General features: G+C 46.4%; 1 protein-coding gene across 2 annotated transcripts in view; it reads right to left on the bottom strand.

Annotated features, from left to right (window-relative positions):
• GLI2 (GLI family zinc finger 2) overlaps positions 1 to 17,416 on the bottom strand; it is a 141,418-nt gene that overhangs the window by 66,383 nt on the left and 57,619 nt on the right. For both annotated transcript variants that reach the window (XM_057368533.1, XM_057368534.1), the window contains exon 2: positions 1,572 to 1,677. In XM_057368533.1, the coding sequence (XP_057224516.1) occupies positions 1,572 to 1,677 (106 nt within the window). The remainder of the gene's footprint in view (positions 1 to 1,571; positions 1,678 to 17,416) is intronic.

Below are 17,416 nucleotides of genomic sequence, written 5' to 3'. Positions count from 1 at the left end.
GAGCTCTGCCTTATTAAGTATCTCCCAGCAAGTTATTATTCTGCCTTTTTTTTTCCTACAATTTTTGCATGTACTTGCATGAAAGAGCAGAACTATTTCATGTAGCCTCCCGAATTCCCCCCAGTTCTCTTGTTAGCAACCTGCTTTGTCATYTCCCCTTTGAGCACAGCATGGAAGAAGCTGCTCTGCCCCTTTAAACATCCACTCAAACTGACTGCCAGCCAAAAAGACAATGACTTGTCTTCTGGTAGGATCCAGGGGAATGCCCTATCATTTATTTCTTGCAGTATTTTGGAAGCAGAATAAAGCCGCGGTAGCTGTGGGGCTCTACACATCTCCTGGCTGYTGCTTTCTGCATTAGTCGCTTCCCAGGGACTGTTCTCCTGCTCACACCTATCCAGAAGCAGCACAGCTCCACAAACAGCCCCTGCAAAGCTGGGTCAGCACTGGCCCTGGCCAGACAATGAGGCTGCAATGGGACTCCAGGGGATCAAATGAGAGTTTTTTAAGTGATGAGCCCAAGCTGACTGTTTCTTCATGCAAAAAGAAAAAAAAAAAATGTTTTTTGGCCCTTACTGGTTCCCCTACATCAAGTGCTCTGGGACCTGTCCCTCAGCCGATGTCTGAGCCCTATGTTACAGCTGCAGGCTGAAGGATTTTGGGACGGGACTGCAAATCCCATCACGCTGCTCCTCGCCTCTTGTGGGGAATGTGCATTTCAGGGACTAGAAGAAACACTTCCAGCCCCATGGTCACTAGAACTTCTGCTCACATTGCTGCTGGCTCCATTTTCCTTGCACTTATCAAAACTTACAGGAGGTGAAAACAGATCTCTGTATAAACACCTCCTTCAAGACATCAAGAACAACTGATCTGTCATGKTCTGGATGAGATTAAACATGAACCCCCCTCTTGGGGTGTAGCCCCATATCAGTCTCTGTACTCACTGCCCACCAGCTACCTTGGGAAGAGGAGGCTTTCATGAGAAGGTCACCATCAAAACCCAGAGTCCTGCACCTCTACAGTGSACAAGGACACCCACATGAGGACCTGTCTTACTACCACTTTTAGAAAATGCCCCCCAGCCTGTTCAGGCTGTTGTCCAGTGAAATCAAACTGAATTACGGCATTGCTGGCAGCCTTTTGCCACTGTCCCCATGACTGGCAGGYAGGGAGGAATGATACACAAAGTCTCCAAAGAGAAGGAGCAGCGTTGGGTCTTTGCCGAGATGGTGACAGAAATGACCCAGGCAAGGCATGATGTGAGAAACACGGCGGGTGCAAAAACACAAGTCAAGCCTGTTCCCGGGGCCTGAGCAGAATAATGACAAAGAAGCCCTGTGCTCCTATCCTGCTCCTATAGGGCACTTCTATAGGCTTAGCAGAGCTGTAAAGCACTCCTGCCAGGCAGGTCAGCATTGTCACTGGATGGGGACAATGAGGTGCAGGGTGGCCAGTAGGGCCGGCTTGGCAGAAGGGCAGTARGTCCCAGGGGCGTTAGCAGCGGGATTCAGAATGCTGCAGGTGGCTGATGTTTTAGCAAGGCACAGCAGCGGAGGTGTGAGACTTACCCGTGGATGGCGTGGATAGAGTGAGGTTCGTAATGGTATCGTCCTTCCTGGTGGCGCATGTCAATTGGCAAAGGAGCGTGGAAGGCCGGAAAAATGTGCTGCGGCACTGTTATGGGGAATAGAAGAAAAAAAAAAAGGGACTTCAAAAACTTTTCCTTCCCTTTTAAAACRATTTCAAAGGCACTAAATCTCCATGAATTTCAGAGCAAGAGCAGTGCAAGACAAGGGGTCTTCATGATATCAGCGCTATCATACACCAGAGAAGTGGAATGAATAAATAATCAAAGTCATGCGGAAAAATCCTACATCTTCGACATAAAAGATCTCCAACAGGGTTTTTGACAAAGACAAGCAGCTAAGCGCTCTTTGAACTTGAGGAGATTATAGCAAGCACCAAGGAAAACTAGACTTGCAACGCAAATCAGGCTCAACAGAGCCTGGTGGGATCCAGACCTGCATCGTCCCTCAAGCCTGGAGTGGCAGCAAACACTGTTCCTGAAGGTCTRTACACACAAGCGGGAAATATTTACCTAAAAATATAACAACTAGAGCAGCGCTAAAGCAGAATGTCTAGGCAGTCAGAAGAGGCTCAGAAGTGCCTACTGCCAGGTTCTGAGAGAGGAGCTCAAATTGCTCTCACTTGTAATCACTTGAGGCCCTATTTTTTATTCATTTGAGAAGCTTGTTTCATCTTTGATGGAAAGATAAAGTGGTCTCAAAAGGCAGCGAACACCTACATTGACTTATTAAATCTACAGGTTTTAATATTTATTATTGACCCCAAAAGTTAACGGCGAGAATATCTGAGTGAGTTGAGCTGATGGAAAATTCATCAGGTTATTTCTCCTCACCACCCCCGACAACGCTGCCCGGCTGCCTGGGCCTTTCCTGCTAAAACTACCGAAGCTAAAGAAATACAATTAGCAGAACCTTAGTAGCGATACTGCACAACCTCAATCGCGATCCCGTACAATCACCCTCTCACAGGACTCCGCGCATCTCTAAAGATGCCCGTTTCTACATTTGGGGCAGCGATCGGCTTAAGGATAAAAGGCTGGTCTTGCTCTGCATTTACAAACAGCCACAAGTTCTTCATAAACGATTAATTAATATTGTTGCAGGTTTTACCATYCTTTCTCTGTCTTCTTGGCCTTTCTGTCTAACTGGAGACTGAAAGTAAAACAAACCAACCTCCTAAGTGAGCACTTCAAAACCCAGCCTGTGCTCGGTATTTCACTGTGACTTGCCTCYGTGACAGGTACCATCTCTCTGGAGACTGGGGAAGCACCATCCAAAACCAAAGTGTCAAGGCTTGGGCCAAGTCTCTCGCTGTCGCTCAGCAAACTTCAGTAAACGCCAAACTCTTTTTCTATGAAAGACTTAAAATTCAGCCTTTTGCATCTCCCGCTGCACCAGAGTTACGCCGACCGTGTCCGGTGGGGCTGCGCTCCGCTCGGGTCCGTCGCGYGAAGCCTGCGTGTAATCCTCATATATGTCTTTCCCGGCATATCAGCGAGAGGATCTGCGGCTCCTACTCCCATTGCAGCGCTCAATCCCTGAGYGCAGCGCGGCACAGGCGCGTCAGCCAGGCTGCTGGGAGAGGTGAGAGACTACACAAAAACAACCCTGCTGCCAACTCTGCTGAAAGGCGTTAAGCTAAGGTAGTYGGGGTGGAAAGTATTTAAGGCTCCACAGCAGACTTGCTCTCCGTGCTCCAGCAAAGGGCTGGCACCTCACACTACCTGATACACTGGGAGCATTTTTGCAGCTCGCCTAATGTCAGGACACAGTGGAGTAACTGTTAACCACCTCCCCCGCTTCTGCCCCCCTCCCTCCTCTCCCAAAAGCAGCTCAGGGAGAGAATGAACTTAGATCCTTCAGGACTTGCTTTTGCAGGAAGAAGATTCACCCTCTAACCATCCTGGGTAGGGAGGATCTGTTCCATAAGGACACTTGTAGGGAGTCTTCATTTTAAGAGGCAACCAGTGTTTTTCCAGGTCACAAAAGCACCAGAGTTTAGCTGTCACACCCCATCCTCTGCTCACATAGCACAGTAAAGCCTCTGGTCTCCCCAAACCATGCTCAGTTCAAACTCCTGCCTGGGCTGGCTGACACCTAAAGGTACCATCGTCCTCCCTGGGGACACTGCTGCTCCCTGGCCACATCTGCCACCACAACCCACATCTGCTGTGGTGACTGCAGGGAGTCAGGCAAGGAGCTTTTACATCATCACATAGACCATCACAGAATCAACTGTCCCTGCACCGACATCCATGGGCAGACAAGACAAACATCTCCTCCAGACTGGGCACCTAGGCTGGGCTTCCTGCAGTGATCACCCCATATTTATGCCATCTAAATAAACCCRAAGGAGTAAGAACACTTCTGTGGTCCTGGGGCCAACMCACAGCACKGCTAGTGGSATCCMTATGGGTGAAGAKTAGCAACCTCCCAAAACAGGGTGGSCACTCTGGCTGTAATGGACAGCTATGGGGTTGAGTTAAACCCCAGAGTGCAGGAAAATGTRAGCTGACCTGGGCTGAAACTGTATTTGCCACTGTGGTTGAGTTTAATGATACAGAGAGTCATCCTAATGGCCCTAGAGCAGTTTAATTTATTWATAATGATAAAACTACTAAAACCAGGTCAAACTGAATATCTTAAAAGCCAAGCCAGATATGTTTTACTTTGTAACTGTGCATTTCTACATGATTGATTGCTGAGATAATATTGGAAATTTCTGTGCTAAAAGAGTCTTTCCCTGTCACTCAGGAGAACTGGAAAAGAGAAAACACGGGCTGTTTGCTGCCTGGCCTCCTTTCCTAACTAGCTGTTGGTATAAAATTGACATCTGAAGAGAATTTCTYCCTCCTCACACCTCTGATTATTAATGGCAGAAAAATTTCCATGAACTTCATTCTTCCCACTGGCACTCTTAGTTTGTTTTTTGCATTTCAACCTTTGTGGCCCGTGGGAAGGTCAGCAATACCTCTGCCTTGGGTACCTGTTGCACATCCCCATTTCCAACCCGTCCATGTGCCCTGTGCTTTGCTGCCACCAAGGGCAAGGGGAAGCACTGGTTTTTTTTGACATCTCTTTGTAACATCCCCCTTCATAACTCCCCCTCTGCTTCCCTGCCTGGGAGCACCAGCCGACTGGTGCTGTTCCTTTTTATTCTCTTCCAGGTGCTTGGTCAGAAATAATGAATGGTTTTATAGGCAATCAACTACCAATTCATAAACGTCAGCCTGGCTCTGCTTCTTGTTCCCACCCCTCCAGAAGAGGACTGTGAGCTGGCAGCAGGACAGCAACACACGCCGTTAACAAAGATGGATGTTTTACACATACGAGYTAAAAAGACAATTATATTCAATTACTTCAAGTAAGTTGCGGTGATGTATTCCTGAATAGCCATGGGAAGGGCAATATGATGATTAGGGCAATGAATTTGCCAACTTTAATCTAATCAAGACAATCTTTTGTTTAGCATTATCTGCTTTGCGGTGGCAGAGGATTTACCAAACCCAAGCAATCTTTGTAGATTTAACCCCAAAGCTGCCCAATTAGAGCTAATGATGATTGTTTTACACAAGAGGGAGGGAGATTTTAGTAGGAGGCCTGGGGGAAGCTTTTCCACAGGAGAAGGCTGGACCACACCAAGCCGGGCAGCACAATACTCTGCGGTGCAAAGGCATGACATGGCACCTCCAAAAGTCCCCAAGCACTGGAACCACAGATAAATATTTTCTCTGGCTCCTGCTGAAGGAAGAGAAAGCCGAAGAACACATCCCAAGCAGCACCCAAGGGGCAGGGACAATGAGAGAACAGGGTGTTTTGCACAGAAACAACACAGTTGTACATGAAGCCGGTGTCTCGCAGCTCCCAGGGCGAAGCACAGAGCACAAGGCACAGAGCACAAGGCACAGTCAGGAGAGGAGGCTCCACCTGCACCTCCCACCCCACCGGGGCTCCGGCACGAACGCGTCTGCTCCACTCGTAAGGGGGGCAGACACCGATACCTGTCCCCACTTGTCGGAGCCGACTTTCTGGCCAAGGTTTATGAGCAAGACAGGACCTCCCACKGCTGTGTTCTCATCCCTGTCTATTYAAAGGCCAGCCAACCCTCTGGCTTCAAAGAGAAAAGATATGAGGCAGAAATGCAGGTTTAAAGGGGATGTCCCTTTGCTGAAAATCCTAGGAATTGGGGAGGGAGGCATCAGAAASAGCCCTTATTTGAGGATGATGCAGGCTTTTGATTATCTCTACAGATAAACACAGACTGCATGTATGAGTTTGCACAGCAAGCAAACAAGCTGTTTTGACATCACTCATAGTAGCAGCTCTTTTTGAGCCCAAAAGTGAGAATTAGAAAGGGTCAAGCAAGCTTTTTCTATTCCAAACACTTCAGCCTACACATGCTTGCTAAAAAAAAAAAAATAGGGCAGAAAATAAATCAGACCCCACAGCACTAAAGTGGATTTAATTTGCAGTTTGCTTTGATAAAAACAATTCAGAAAGCCCTTAGGAATGGAACTGAAGATGCTGCCATTTACAACTGGGGTGCTGCAGCAAGACTGGATGGGAAGAGATCCTGAGAAGCCCCAAACACAYCCTTGGTACCACACAGAATGTACTGGGCTCCCCCTGCTTTGCCTGAAGCACATGGGAGCTGTGCAGTCCACTACATGGGCTAAAAAAAATATACAGCTTTCTTATGGATGTCCAGCAGCCTCCCGTGGGAACAAGCAGTCCAGACTGTAAGTAGGCTTCTTTGCCATCAGAAACAGGGCATAAATATTTTGTAATCAACAGTGGAAGTCATTTGCTGAGGAAAAAGTCTGGATGATTCAGTGCCTGTTGTGCTTTTCTCAACRAATTTGCAAGAAAACGCCATAAAAAATTAACATCTTACAAAAGAGGAAACACAGATACTGATTTCTTGAGATGCCTTTTGGTTTGATTTCCCATGGAGTCAGTGATGCATGGGACACAGCTTTCATAAAGGGATCACAAGYTCCCTTGCAAAGACTAACAAAGCTTCACCTCTCTTTAGGAAGGGAAGAAAATGAGCATTTGAAATACAGTCCTGTTTTTTTTTTTTACTCAAGAGGGGCTGAAACAGGGTAATGTAAAATAACTTGCACAAGTCTACACAGTCAAACAAGAGCAGGTTACCAATGAGCCTCAATCGCAGCAGGCAGAAACTGCAACTTTATCAACTTTATCAACTTTATCTCTAAAAGGTTTCAGAGCCCTGGGGTACTGGACTGATTTGTGTTAGTGGGAGAAAAACTTTTCCAGAGAGCAGTTCACACACTCCTGTCACTGTGGTTTCATTGCAGTTGTGCACAAGCAACCAACACAGAAAAAAATGGGAAAGGGATGTCCCAGAGGATGCTTGTGGGAGTTCACCAGTACTTCCACAGGTGAACTGAGCTGCACTGTCAGACACCAAATCCCTCTCACTGGGGAAGGTGGRATGCTGYATGGTGTGACACAGTAGCTTACAASAACTTTGCTGCTTTTTTTTTCTCCCAGTTCCAGCTTCTTTGAAAAAGATAATAGTCAAACAATTGGTATCTGCAAAGGCCCTTCTCGCTGCCCACACTTTCAAGATGTCCAAATCTCACTCTTTTCTCAAGAACAAGGTTAAGATACAACAAATATGAAGTGYTCTTCACTCAGTCACTTCCCAGAGAACCCCAAAACATCAAGTGAGAAAGATATTTTAGGCAGCATCCATTTTTCATGTTGCACGTTTTAAAGCCCCAGTTTTACTCATCCACAGCATACATTTAAAGGGATTGTGTCCTGGCATCCAACAAGCATTGTGGCACTGAAAYAGCAAAGACAGGCCTGTGCTTTGTTCCCCAGCTTTCCCGTGGTGATTTTCCTCACATCAGAGCTCTCCTGGAGTTGGGGGGTTCTGAGCATCCCTGGACAGTCTCAGCATGTGAGCAGGGGAGGCAAACCCAGCCCGAGTGACTGCGTGTGTGTGTGGCTACTTGAGTGCCTTTGATAGCCCCTCCTGGGCGTTTCACTGTTGTGTTTGGATGGCCGCCCCTCTGGCCAAGTGCTGCAGGGCTGTAGGTGTCGGCAAGGGAGATGTTTTTGTGTTTGTGTGACGTCCCCAGAATAATGATCTAGCTGTTTAAGTGAGCTGAGCGAATGAATGAGCACAAGAAAAACATCTTCACTGAAAGCGCAGCCAAAGTTAATGCACCATTAATAATGGTCTGGGTGAATTATTGGAAGGATAATAGGCCTGGGGTCAGGGAAGGTCTGAGACAAAGAACGGGGAAAATTGGGTCACAGAAACATGACAGAGCAGATCACGCTGATGCGTCTGTGGGATTCTCCTCAGATGAAGTCATACACCATGCAGAATATTAAGGGCTTTGGAGGGACAGACATTCCCAGAACCACCACTCAGATCAATATGGGGAGGAACAGGAACAGACACACAAGGCTACAGTGGCTGCCTCTAAGTCCCCCCTTTGAGAGACTCACTTTAACATTGTTTAGATACTTCRCAAAATACACCGACTCACTGCCTCCCTCAAAAAGGGACACTTATGCAGTGGTTAATTACACCACTGAGAATTTTCTAAGCAGAGAGAGGTGTCTGGGCAAGTGYGTCCCTTCCCTGAATGGCAGCACTGTGCATTCCACAAAAAAACCATCTGGGGTGCTTCAGCAGCTCTGCTTTTCTGTCTCCAAAACTGCGGCGGGAGCTGCAACCCGTTCTCCCGCCCCATCAGCTGCCTGTCTTCACGACACTAAATTACTGACTAACCCAGCTTTGTCAGAATTTCCCTTCTTTAAAACGGAGATAATAATACCTCCCTACCTCAGAGGTTTGGTTAATGTTTATATAGCACTTTAAAAATGATGTGGTAATTAAGTGCTCAGTATTATTATATCAACGTGTATAATGATTCCAGCAGACAGCACTATAAACAGGGCTGCACCATGCCTACTTTCCTTTTGTTTGGCTTGTTAGCATTTGGTTTGGTTTTCATACAGCATACTGCAATTATTACCGGTTAATTATTCTGTTGTTTTATTACCTGCTCAGTGGCTTTGACAAAAATAAAAGAGGAACAACACAAGAAGAATAATAGGAAATATTCATTTTGGCCCACTGGGAGCATTATAGCAAGGAGAAGCGAGAGGCAGGCTCCCACCAGCTCACCTGGGGAGACCYCTCTCCTGCCCCAGGCACTACAGACCATTTTGAAATTCAKCCAGCCAGCTGTTGCCTTCCAAAGRGATGAAAAAACAGTTTTCTCTTCTTCTAACAAAACTAATGTAGAAAGATGGTGCTAGCTTGATTTACAAGGTTATTTTTTCAGACAATGTATGTCAGGATGTTGGAGAAGGCAACATGCTTAGTTTAACATTGGCTTGGATACAGCATCCCATCCAGGTAAGAAATAAAGATCACACAACTAACTTCTGTTGGGCAAACAGCTCAARTAAACGTAAATACCCTGTAGGAGAGTTGTTAGGAGAAAAGGCCTTTCTGGGATGCAGATATGTGAAAAGTAAACAAGAAATAATAAAAAAATACATTGCCCTTCAGCTATAAAATYACCAAAAAGAAACCTTGAAAAGCATTATTGTACTGACATCTCCAAGCACCTGCAGGCCACAGTCAGTGTGAGTCCACACTCAGAGAAGCTGAGGTGCAGTGAGGAACAGAGGAGGTCATGGGAAGGTTTGACTCTCTATTTCAGTRGTGCTGGAGCCCCTGCACACCTCACCAGGATAGACAGACCCTGGAGCCATTGGTTTCCCTGCTCAGCTCCCTGCAGGGACACAGACTTTGGATGTGCATGTGGACCCCCACATGATGCAAAATAGAGCCCATTTGTGGGGTCACCGGCATAATAAATACCACTGTAAAATCCATGAGAGGCAGCAAATGTCTCCATCAGACATGGCAAATGTAACATTGTCCCTCTCCAGCATCCCAGAGGAAACCGCCTTGGATGCCATCACAAAAGCCATCCGTCCTCTTGGGGATGGCCCAGCGGAGTTTATCCTCTTACAAAGTTTATTCTACTGCTTCAGCTCAGGCGGAAGAACAAAAACAATGTATTCTGAAGATGCTGAGGGGTGCCCTTACCACCCACCCAGGACACTGGCACTGCTGGCACAGGGCAGGCACAAACACAGCCCTGCTGGCCCTGCAGCCAGGAACACGTTCCAGCCCAGCCAGGGCTCCTGCAATGGGGCAGCGCTGCTGAGCCACGGGCTGTGTCCAAAAGCAGGGCAGGCAGGCGGGCGGCTCCGAGCGAGCTGGCTCTTGCAGCTGGGATGGGGCGAGATTAGATCAGTGAGCTCCCCCCGCAGCCCCGCGGACAACTCGAGGCAACACTGAAGGAATTTGCCCATAAATTTCCTCCCCACCCCAAGAAGACAGCGCACTTAAATGAACTCAGGCCCTAATGGAAGTAGGATATTCTTGTTCGTCTAACCCATCCTGAAGCTCCTGGCAGCRCCACTCAGCTCTCTCCCGTGCACTGCCTGACCTTTGGGAAGGGYATTAAAACTGTCAGTCTTTTTCTGGGCACAAGAGATGGAACAATTACAGTGAGGCTAAAAATGGCCTTTCCCCCTACATGGAAAATTTAGATTAAAAATTGAAGAGTTCATTGATATCTTCTATAAGAACACAGAATCACCGTTAAAAAATCAAACCCTGAAATTCCTTTGTTGCTATCTACTGTCTCCAAAACTCAGTGTGAGGGGCTTTCCTGCCTYATCCACCGAAGGAGCAGGGACAGCTGCTGCTGGCAGGGACATGAGGACACCAGGAATCTCTTTCAACATGTTACCGTGCAGCAGCTGGCTTTGCAGCACCCTTCCCTTGTGACCAAAAATGGGACACTTCACTTCTCAGTGAGAAAACAGGGATTTCCTGAAGCCTGCTGACATGGGATATCCTGGATTTGGTCTTGCAAAACTTTTGAAAATTTCAAAATGGTGTGGGGGGAATGAATATAGTCAGGTCTATAGAAGTATTTTGAAACATTCAGATGAGCAGTTGTACACGAAGGCAATTCATTATCTATTATTCTACAAGAATTCCTGGGGTCTTCAGGTTAGTGATAAATGGCAGCCTTAGGGGGACAAACCACGATTTATTTTTTTTTATACCTCTGGGAAGAGTAAATAAGATGAAAGCAGAGCTCTCCTGCAGCCAGGAGGAACCCCACAAGCACAAGGCACTCCCGCAGTGGGRTGCCCAAACACCAAATCTCTGATGGCTTTTTGAAGAGCAGTAATTAGAAAAGTCCCTTGATCAGCCTTGCTGSCACCAGTCACCTTCTTCAATCCCAAATAGCTGAAGCTGGGGAAAGCCTTAAGGCAGAACAGTTTTKCATCAGTTCATGTTTTCCAGCTACCTGCACCTTCTGTCAGAAGCAGCACAGAAGAGATTAAGATGGTTTAAGATCTATTATATTTTAGACTACAAGAACATGGAAGTGATGAAGKTGAAATGCCTTGACTTTATTTCAACAATACCTGCTGAAACGGGAAGTTTCTAAAAGAGACCACKGAGCATTTGTGCTTCCTGAGAAATTCAGAAGAAATCAAAATTGCCTTTCTCCGTTAAATTAGCACTGAATTCTTTGGGACACAATGAAATCTGAGACAGCAGCAGAGCACACTTCCACTGCAAAGGAAACCTGCCCCACTCACACATCACTGCTGGAGAAGCAGCAGGATGCCAATCCCACCTGGGACGTACCAATCTACCCCACCACGCCCGATCAGGAGTTTCTATGTCCATGTTGAGCATTTCAAGAATGAGACTTTCCCACTAATGCTAATTTTTTTTTTTTTTTTAAGCTGGATGAGGCAATATGACCACTGAATGGCAGAAACGAAACCCAAAAGGAAAGGCCTCATGCAGCTTATTAATTCCACAGGTGAGCTGCAAATGTTGAGAGCCTTGAAAATCACTTAATTGCCGGGCTGTCAGGCCAAGATGTGTTTTGAGGATGCTGCCAATCCRACAGTTATTAACAAACAAAGAGGCCACAAGCCCTGACTGCACTGAGATCCTTGTTATTYCTACTCATGTGCCACCTCCCAACAGGAAGTACTTAATAAGAATAATAATATCCCGAAAGGCTGACCTACGGCAGTGCAATTAAAAAGCTTTTCTGTCTCACTTTGAGGGGAGAAAAAAAATGAGGGGGAAATTAAAATCAGACAGGAAATTCCACTAGAACAAGCTAGCTTATGTCCTAATAACACAGGACTGTGCCAACTCCTCCAGAAAGCAGAGGAGGGAAAGAAAAAGGAGGGAAAAAAGAAAGAAAAGAAATGAAAAAGAGAAAGAAAAAAGCAGCCCTCTAGACTGACTCAGATCTGAGGCTACATTGTGGTTCGGCTGTGGCTGCAATTCTAAAGGGAGAAAGGCAGCACAAGCAAATAAAAGGCGGTTTGCTTTTTGAGCAAGTTGGTGTTATGTGATGTAACTCTCGTATGAAAGCACGGCCACTGCTGCTTTGTTGAGAAAAGACACAGCCTGATAAGCTCCAAGGACCAGATGGATCTTGGGGCTTGTTCTCCCAACAGCTGCTGCCAGAGAATGGAAAGAAGAAAAAGCAAAGAGAAAAAAAAAACGAAGAAAAATCCCAACCAGCAAGGAAGAAATGCTGGCATGCGAGGGGCAGGCAGGGAGGTGGGGCAAACCAGATGGTGGTTCAGCTTGGGCCTGCCTGGATGGGCAGTAGGAGAAAAATCAATTTGTCAAAAACTTCTATGAAAACTTACAGATCTCTCAAGGAAGGAGAGATCTTACCACAGAAGAAAAAAATGCCCACAGGTTTAAGGACAGAAGTTTTCTGCAAGCCATTATCATCCTGCTTCCTGGGAAGCCAGTAGTATTCTGGATTCAACAACCGCCTGCACCTCCAGCTGATCTAGCAACTTCCAAAAACAGTGGGCCAAGAGGATTTGCCCCTGACTGCTCTGGGACCAGGCCAAAGGATGACAGATCTTGCCTGTTTCACACTAAAGCTCATTTCACAGTGGAAGCCACATCACATCCAGACAGCTGGAGAAACAGGAGTGTGTGAACCTCAGCTGACTGCCAAGAGTACTCCCCAATTCCCCCTTGTCTTTCTCCCATGGTCCCCAATACCTGGCTGTGAGAAATGCACCAACACCTCAATAGATTTCTTTTTCTGGGTATCCAGAGGAGAGAGAAATGCATTTGATGCCTGTGAGAATGCGGCCCTGACAGCAGTGCTGCCTCCTGCAGTAGTGACTCTGGGGAGCAGAGAACCTGAGTCCTCAGGCAGCTGTACGTGTTGCTCAGTACAGCTCAGGTGCCCCATGAGCTTGGTTTTACATATGAGTAGCTTTCCTTCCACATTTCCAAAGGAGTTTTCCTTGGGCCCGTAAAGTACAACTTCAGGTCGCCTATAATACRAGGCTAAATTGTATATTGCCATTTGATGGAGGCATTATGGGAGAAAGCTCCAACTGTGGCATTTATGACCACGAGGCAGCAGCACAACCAGAAGACACTGCTGCCCTCAGCTGCATCTGACCTGACCAAGCCCAGGATCTCTCTTGGTCAGATGTGGAGGGACAGGAAAGTTCAGCAACCTCAGACTGGAAACCACAAGACCGGTGGAGTACCAAAGGGCAAAGCAGTGAATGAAGACAGGGAGAGCACATCAGCTATCACACAGCGCCTTCTGGACAACACTCGTCTGAGCAGTAAATCTAGGCAAAGCCCTGACTGTGCCCCTTCCACTCATGCAAATAAAACCTTATTGAGGAGTGTCATCCCAAACCACACTTCTAGGAGCAGATCTACAGATGGAGATGTCTTTGAGCCTTCACGCCCCCAGCCACGCATTCACACCCCTCCCCGGAGGTGGCACTGGCACTCACTCAATCACACACTGAGCCAGCTCAGGGAGTTCATCCAGTTGAAAACTAATGACCTAAAATTTTATTGCACAGGGTTTTGGCTGGATCAACTCCCTGAACCAGTTTACCATGAGATCGATGGTGAAGAAAAAGCAGAAGCCCTTAGGCTGCTGCTCAGCAACCACTTCCAGCCCGGGCTGCCACGGAAAGCAATCAGCCCTCACCTCCCTCGGCCACTTGTCCACACAACACAACACAACACAACACAACACAACACAACACAACACAACACAACACAACAAAGACAACACAACACAACACCACACAACACCACACAACACCACACAACACCACACAACACACCCCACTAGGATGGGCAGGATGTGTTTCTGTGACTGCAGGGCTGACTGGACTGGGGAGTACATCTCTCTCAAAGATAACATACCCCTTCCCAGTGGTTGATGCTCACAGCCCAGTTTCCAGGTGCTGCTCCTTGGGGCATGGCTGCTTCAACATGTACAGCACAGCTGGGCTGACTGGCCACTGCAAATGAAACACACTTCCCCAAATCCATCAGGCAGCACACTACAAGCTGTCTGCTCAACCAGCCGATGCAACTTGCAGGAGCTGGAAAGCTGCCTTGCAGAAGAAAAACTCCCAGGCAGATGCCTAAATCCTGTGAAAGTTCAGGTGCCAATGCCAACAAGAAAGGGCACGCCAGCCCGCCCTGAGCACAGACCTACCTGAACGGTCTCTGCCACTGCAGGGCTGCCATGGTGGGGACACCTGCACTGCCTCGTGCCACAAAGACTTGCTCAATCTCTCAGGACAAGGCTGTGCTTCAGCGCTGGCATTTCGAGCCTCTCTGATCCAAACCACAGGAGTCAGTTTGCTTTCTTTATGCGTATGCTCCTCCAGGCATTAAAACAAACTGAAATCAAACTGTTCCTATAGGCAATAGCTCGAAAAATTTCCCCTTCRTATGAAAGGTCTGTTTATATGATTTGTAAAATTGAACCAATCGAGTCTGGAAAAAACCATGCAGAGTCTGCTGTGCATTTTGACCAAACTTCTTTCTAGAAATGGAAGAAAACAAGTCTGCTGCCTACTCACTGTGATAAAATTACAGGGCTGGGTATTTTTCTTTCTTACACTTATATTCAAGTGATAAGCATCTAGGTAGCCTTCAAAGAAGAGTTTTGGGAGCTTTCATGCCTCAGGACACCAGTCTCCAAAGCACTCCTAGTCAATAAAGACTGAGAGGATACTGCACGAGCTGCCTTTTAACCAGGCATAAGRCAGCCTGCTGCTCTTAACTAAGCAGAAGGTCTGATGAGGAGAGGGGTGAGGAAGTTATCTGTTTTACCCAGCTGTGGTTTTGGTGCAGGCTAATAACTCCCATGTATCATCCTGCCTTGGTATGAAAATTTTTCGACTGGTATTAAAAATGGTCCCAGCGCAGTTTGCAGTGGATTCTCCGGGCAGCTCATGCAAAGTGTTGGTTGTTAGCATGCTGCTTGTGTAATGAGGGTGCTTAAGACTGTAAGGGGTCTCTGGAAGGTCCTGAAGAGTGATTGCAGTTCAGGAGACTCACCCACCTGGCAACACGCTGATTTATGGCCTGCTCAGTTAATAGCCCTGCTTAACACAGGAGTTTGTCGAGATTAAGTAATTGCCTGAAACAAAAAGTTTATTATCTTTAAGTCTCTGCTGATGAATGACTGGGTGTTGGAAGAATCATGTGAAAGATCATCTGTGATTCCCTCCCACTTTAAGAGAAGGGAAAAAAAAATAAAAAAAAAATAATATTTTAAAAGACCAGCTCTTCCAAAAGGAGTTTGAAAGCTCACAATGTACACTCAAACACGGTCGCGGCTACAAGGAGGGGGTTTCACACCTAGGGTGCCATCTAATAAATAGCTCAAGTAATAACACAGGTCTGTGATGCATCTTTCCCCAAGTACKGCAAGCGTTTTGTAAACATTAATTAATACCACCCCTTGAGAGATAACTGATCCTGTCACACAATAATAAGATTGGGAATAAATCAAGATGCAAAGCCTGTTTAGTTTCCATACATCACATAGTGGCCTTTCCCATCCTACAAAAACCTGGAAGTTTTCCAATCTAGAAAAGACTGCAGATAACTGCAAAGTTAAAAGATGCTGCATGCTAAATTCTGCTACAATTATTTCTCATCTCCATTTCCAGATGCTTCCGCAAGGTTAAACAGATAGATTAAGGGCACACACACTTASACTACCTTGAGAAACTGAGATCCAAAGTGCACCAGAGCACAGGGCTTTGGGACTTGCCCTGTTTCACTCCAACCCCGAGCTGAGCCGTCTGCCTGCTGAGCATCCCTCACAGCGGGGCTCATGCTGGGAGATCACACGATCCAAACCTCTCCTCCTTCGTCCCCCGTTTCCTTTCYACCCACGAATCTTCTCAGTTGGCACATGAGCACGGGAGTTTGGACAYGAGGGAAGCAGGACTGACAAGAAACCCCCATCTCCACTGCAGCCGCTAAGTAACGTTCCCACAGCCCCAGATGTCAGACACACTGTCCCTCCTCACATCAYTTCGAGGCCTTCCTGCAATAAAATGGGAATTGGCTCCAGCTTTTCCTAGCACTTCTCATATTACCTTTTAATCCAAATACATATGGTTCAGGGAACACTGAGAAACTTGCATGAAAGGATGTACAACAAGAGAATGCAAACCCTGGAAAAAAAGGGATTAGATCTGCAAGACTCCCTTGGYCCCAAACATGTGCCCCCCAACTCCCCAGCATATTAATCAAGAGTCTGATGAGATTCCTTTTGAAATCCCCCAAAAGATTTCTGCAGACTTCAGTGGCTTTTGGATCAGGCTACAAACTCAGAATAAATCATAAACCAGCTACATCTGCCAAGTTTATTTCTTTCTTTTCCAGCTTTCAGAACAAATCCATTTTACTGCTGGGAAAAAGCAGAATGAAATAACTGACAAAAGTTCAAATATCCTGTATCACTCCTCATATTAATTCAGCCAGTCAATCTATCCTATAACTTTGGGAAGTGAAGCAGATTACTTTGGCCAGATCAAACCACAAAACTGCGCTGCTTCATTTATGTGCAGTTTATTATTTAAGGCAATCTGTGTGACCCCCTTTCTCTTGGGTTGGAAGTGACAATGTGGGGGACTAAAGTTAAGCAGAGTCTTTCACTAAGCTACAGTTAACCAAAATACATCTGCACTGAAAAATATCTCATGATTACCACCACCCCCCCAGCCCACAACCAATTTTGGAGAGTCTCATTAAAAAACATCTAATCTTAAAGGGTACACAAAAAGCAAACACTTAAAATGTGACTCAGGTCCCTGGAACCTCATGCTTTGCATAAATTTGGATGGTTTTATTAACTTGTGGTTAATGCATTGCCTTTTAATTTTTTTTTACTCTATTTATCACTGATAGCAAATTCCCCATGCATAAAAGACCCCATTACACCTCCAAGTTAGGTGATTCCGTAGCATGTCCTTCTATCAGAGTCGTTTCCCCATTTTCATTTCAGAGCCTAGCTGATGTGCGCTGATAACTTCAAGTTACCTTGAGAGATCTGCAAGATGGGGAACTTCTTATGGCAAACAGCTTCAGGTATCATTTAGGGTTTAATTTATTCATTCATCATCTGCTGAAAGCAACACAAGCACTGGCTTTGAGTTGAAAAGCCATTGCACAGTGGATATAGAATCACGCTGGACTTTTATTTCCAATGCCTACAGGAAAAACAGCCAGACATCCTGACAGGAGAGGCTTGGGGAAGACCCTTGTATTTGCTTTGACCCACTGCTTGGAGCTCCATGTGCCATTTCAGGATGAGATCTACACAACCACTTGTGAACTGGGCCCACAAACTAGGGCAACAGCAGAAATGGGTATATTAAGTTCTTCAGAA

The sequence above is a fragment of the Malurus melanocephalus genome, unplaced genomic scaffold, assembly GCF_030028575.1.
Source record: "Malurus melanocephalus ecotype Western Australia unplaced genomic scaffold, MMel_1.1 scaffold_94, whole genome shotgun sequence".
Classification (NCBI taxonomy): domain Eukaryota; kingdom Metazoa; phylum Chordata; class Aves; order Passeriformes; family Maluridae; genus Malurus; species Malurus melanocephalus.
This window is presented reverse-complemented; position numbering and strand designations above follow the sequence as displayed.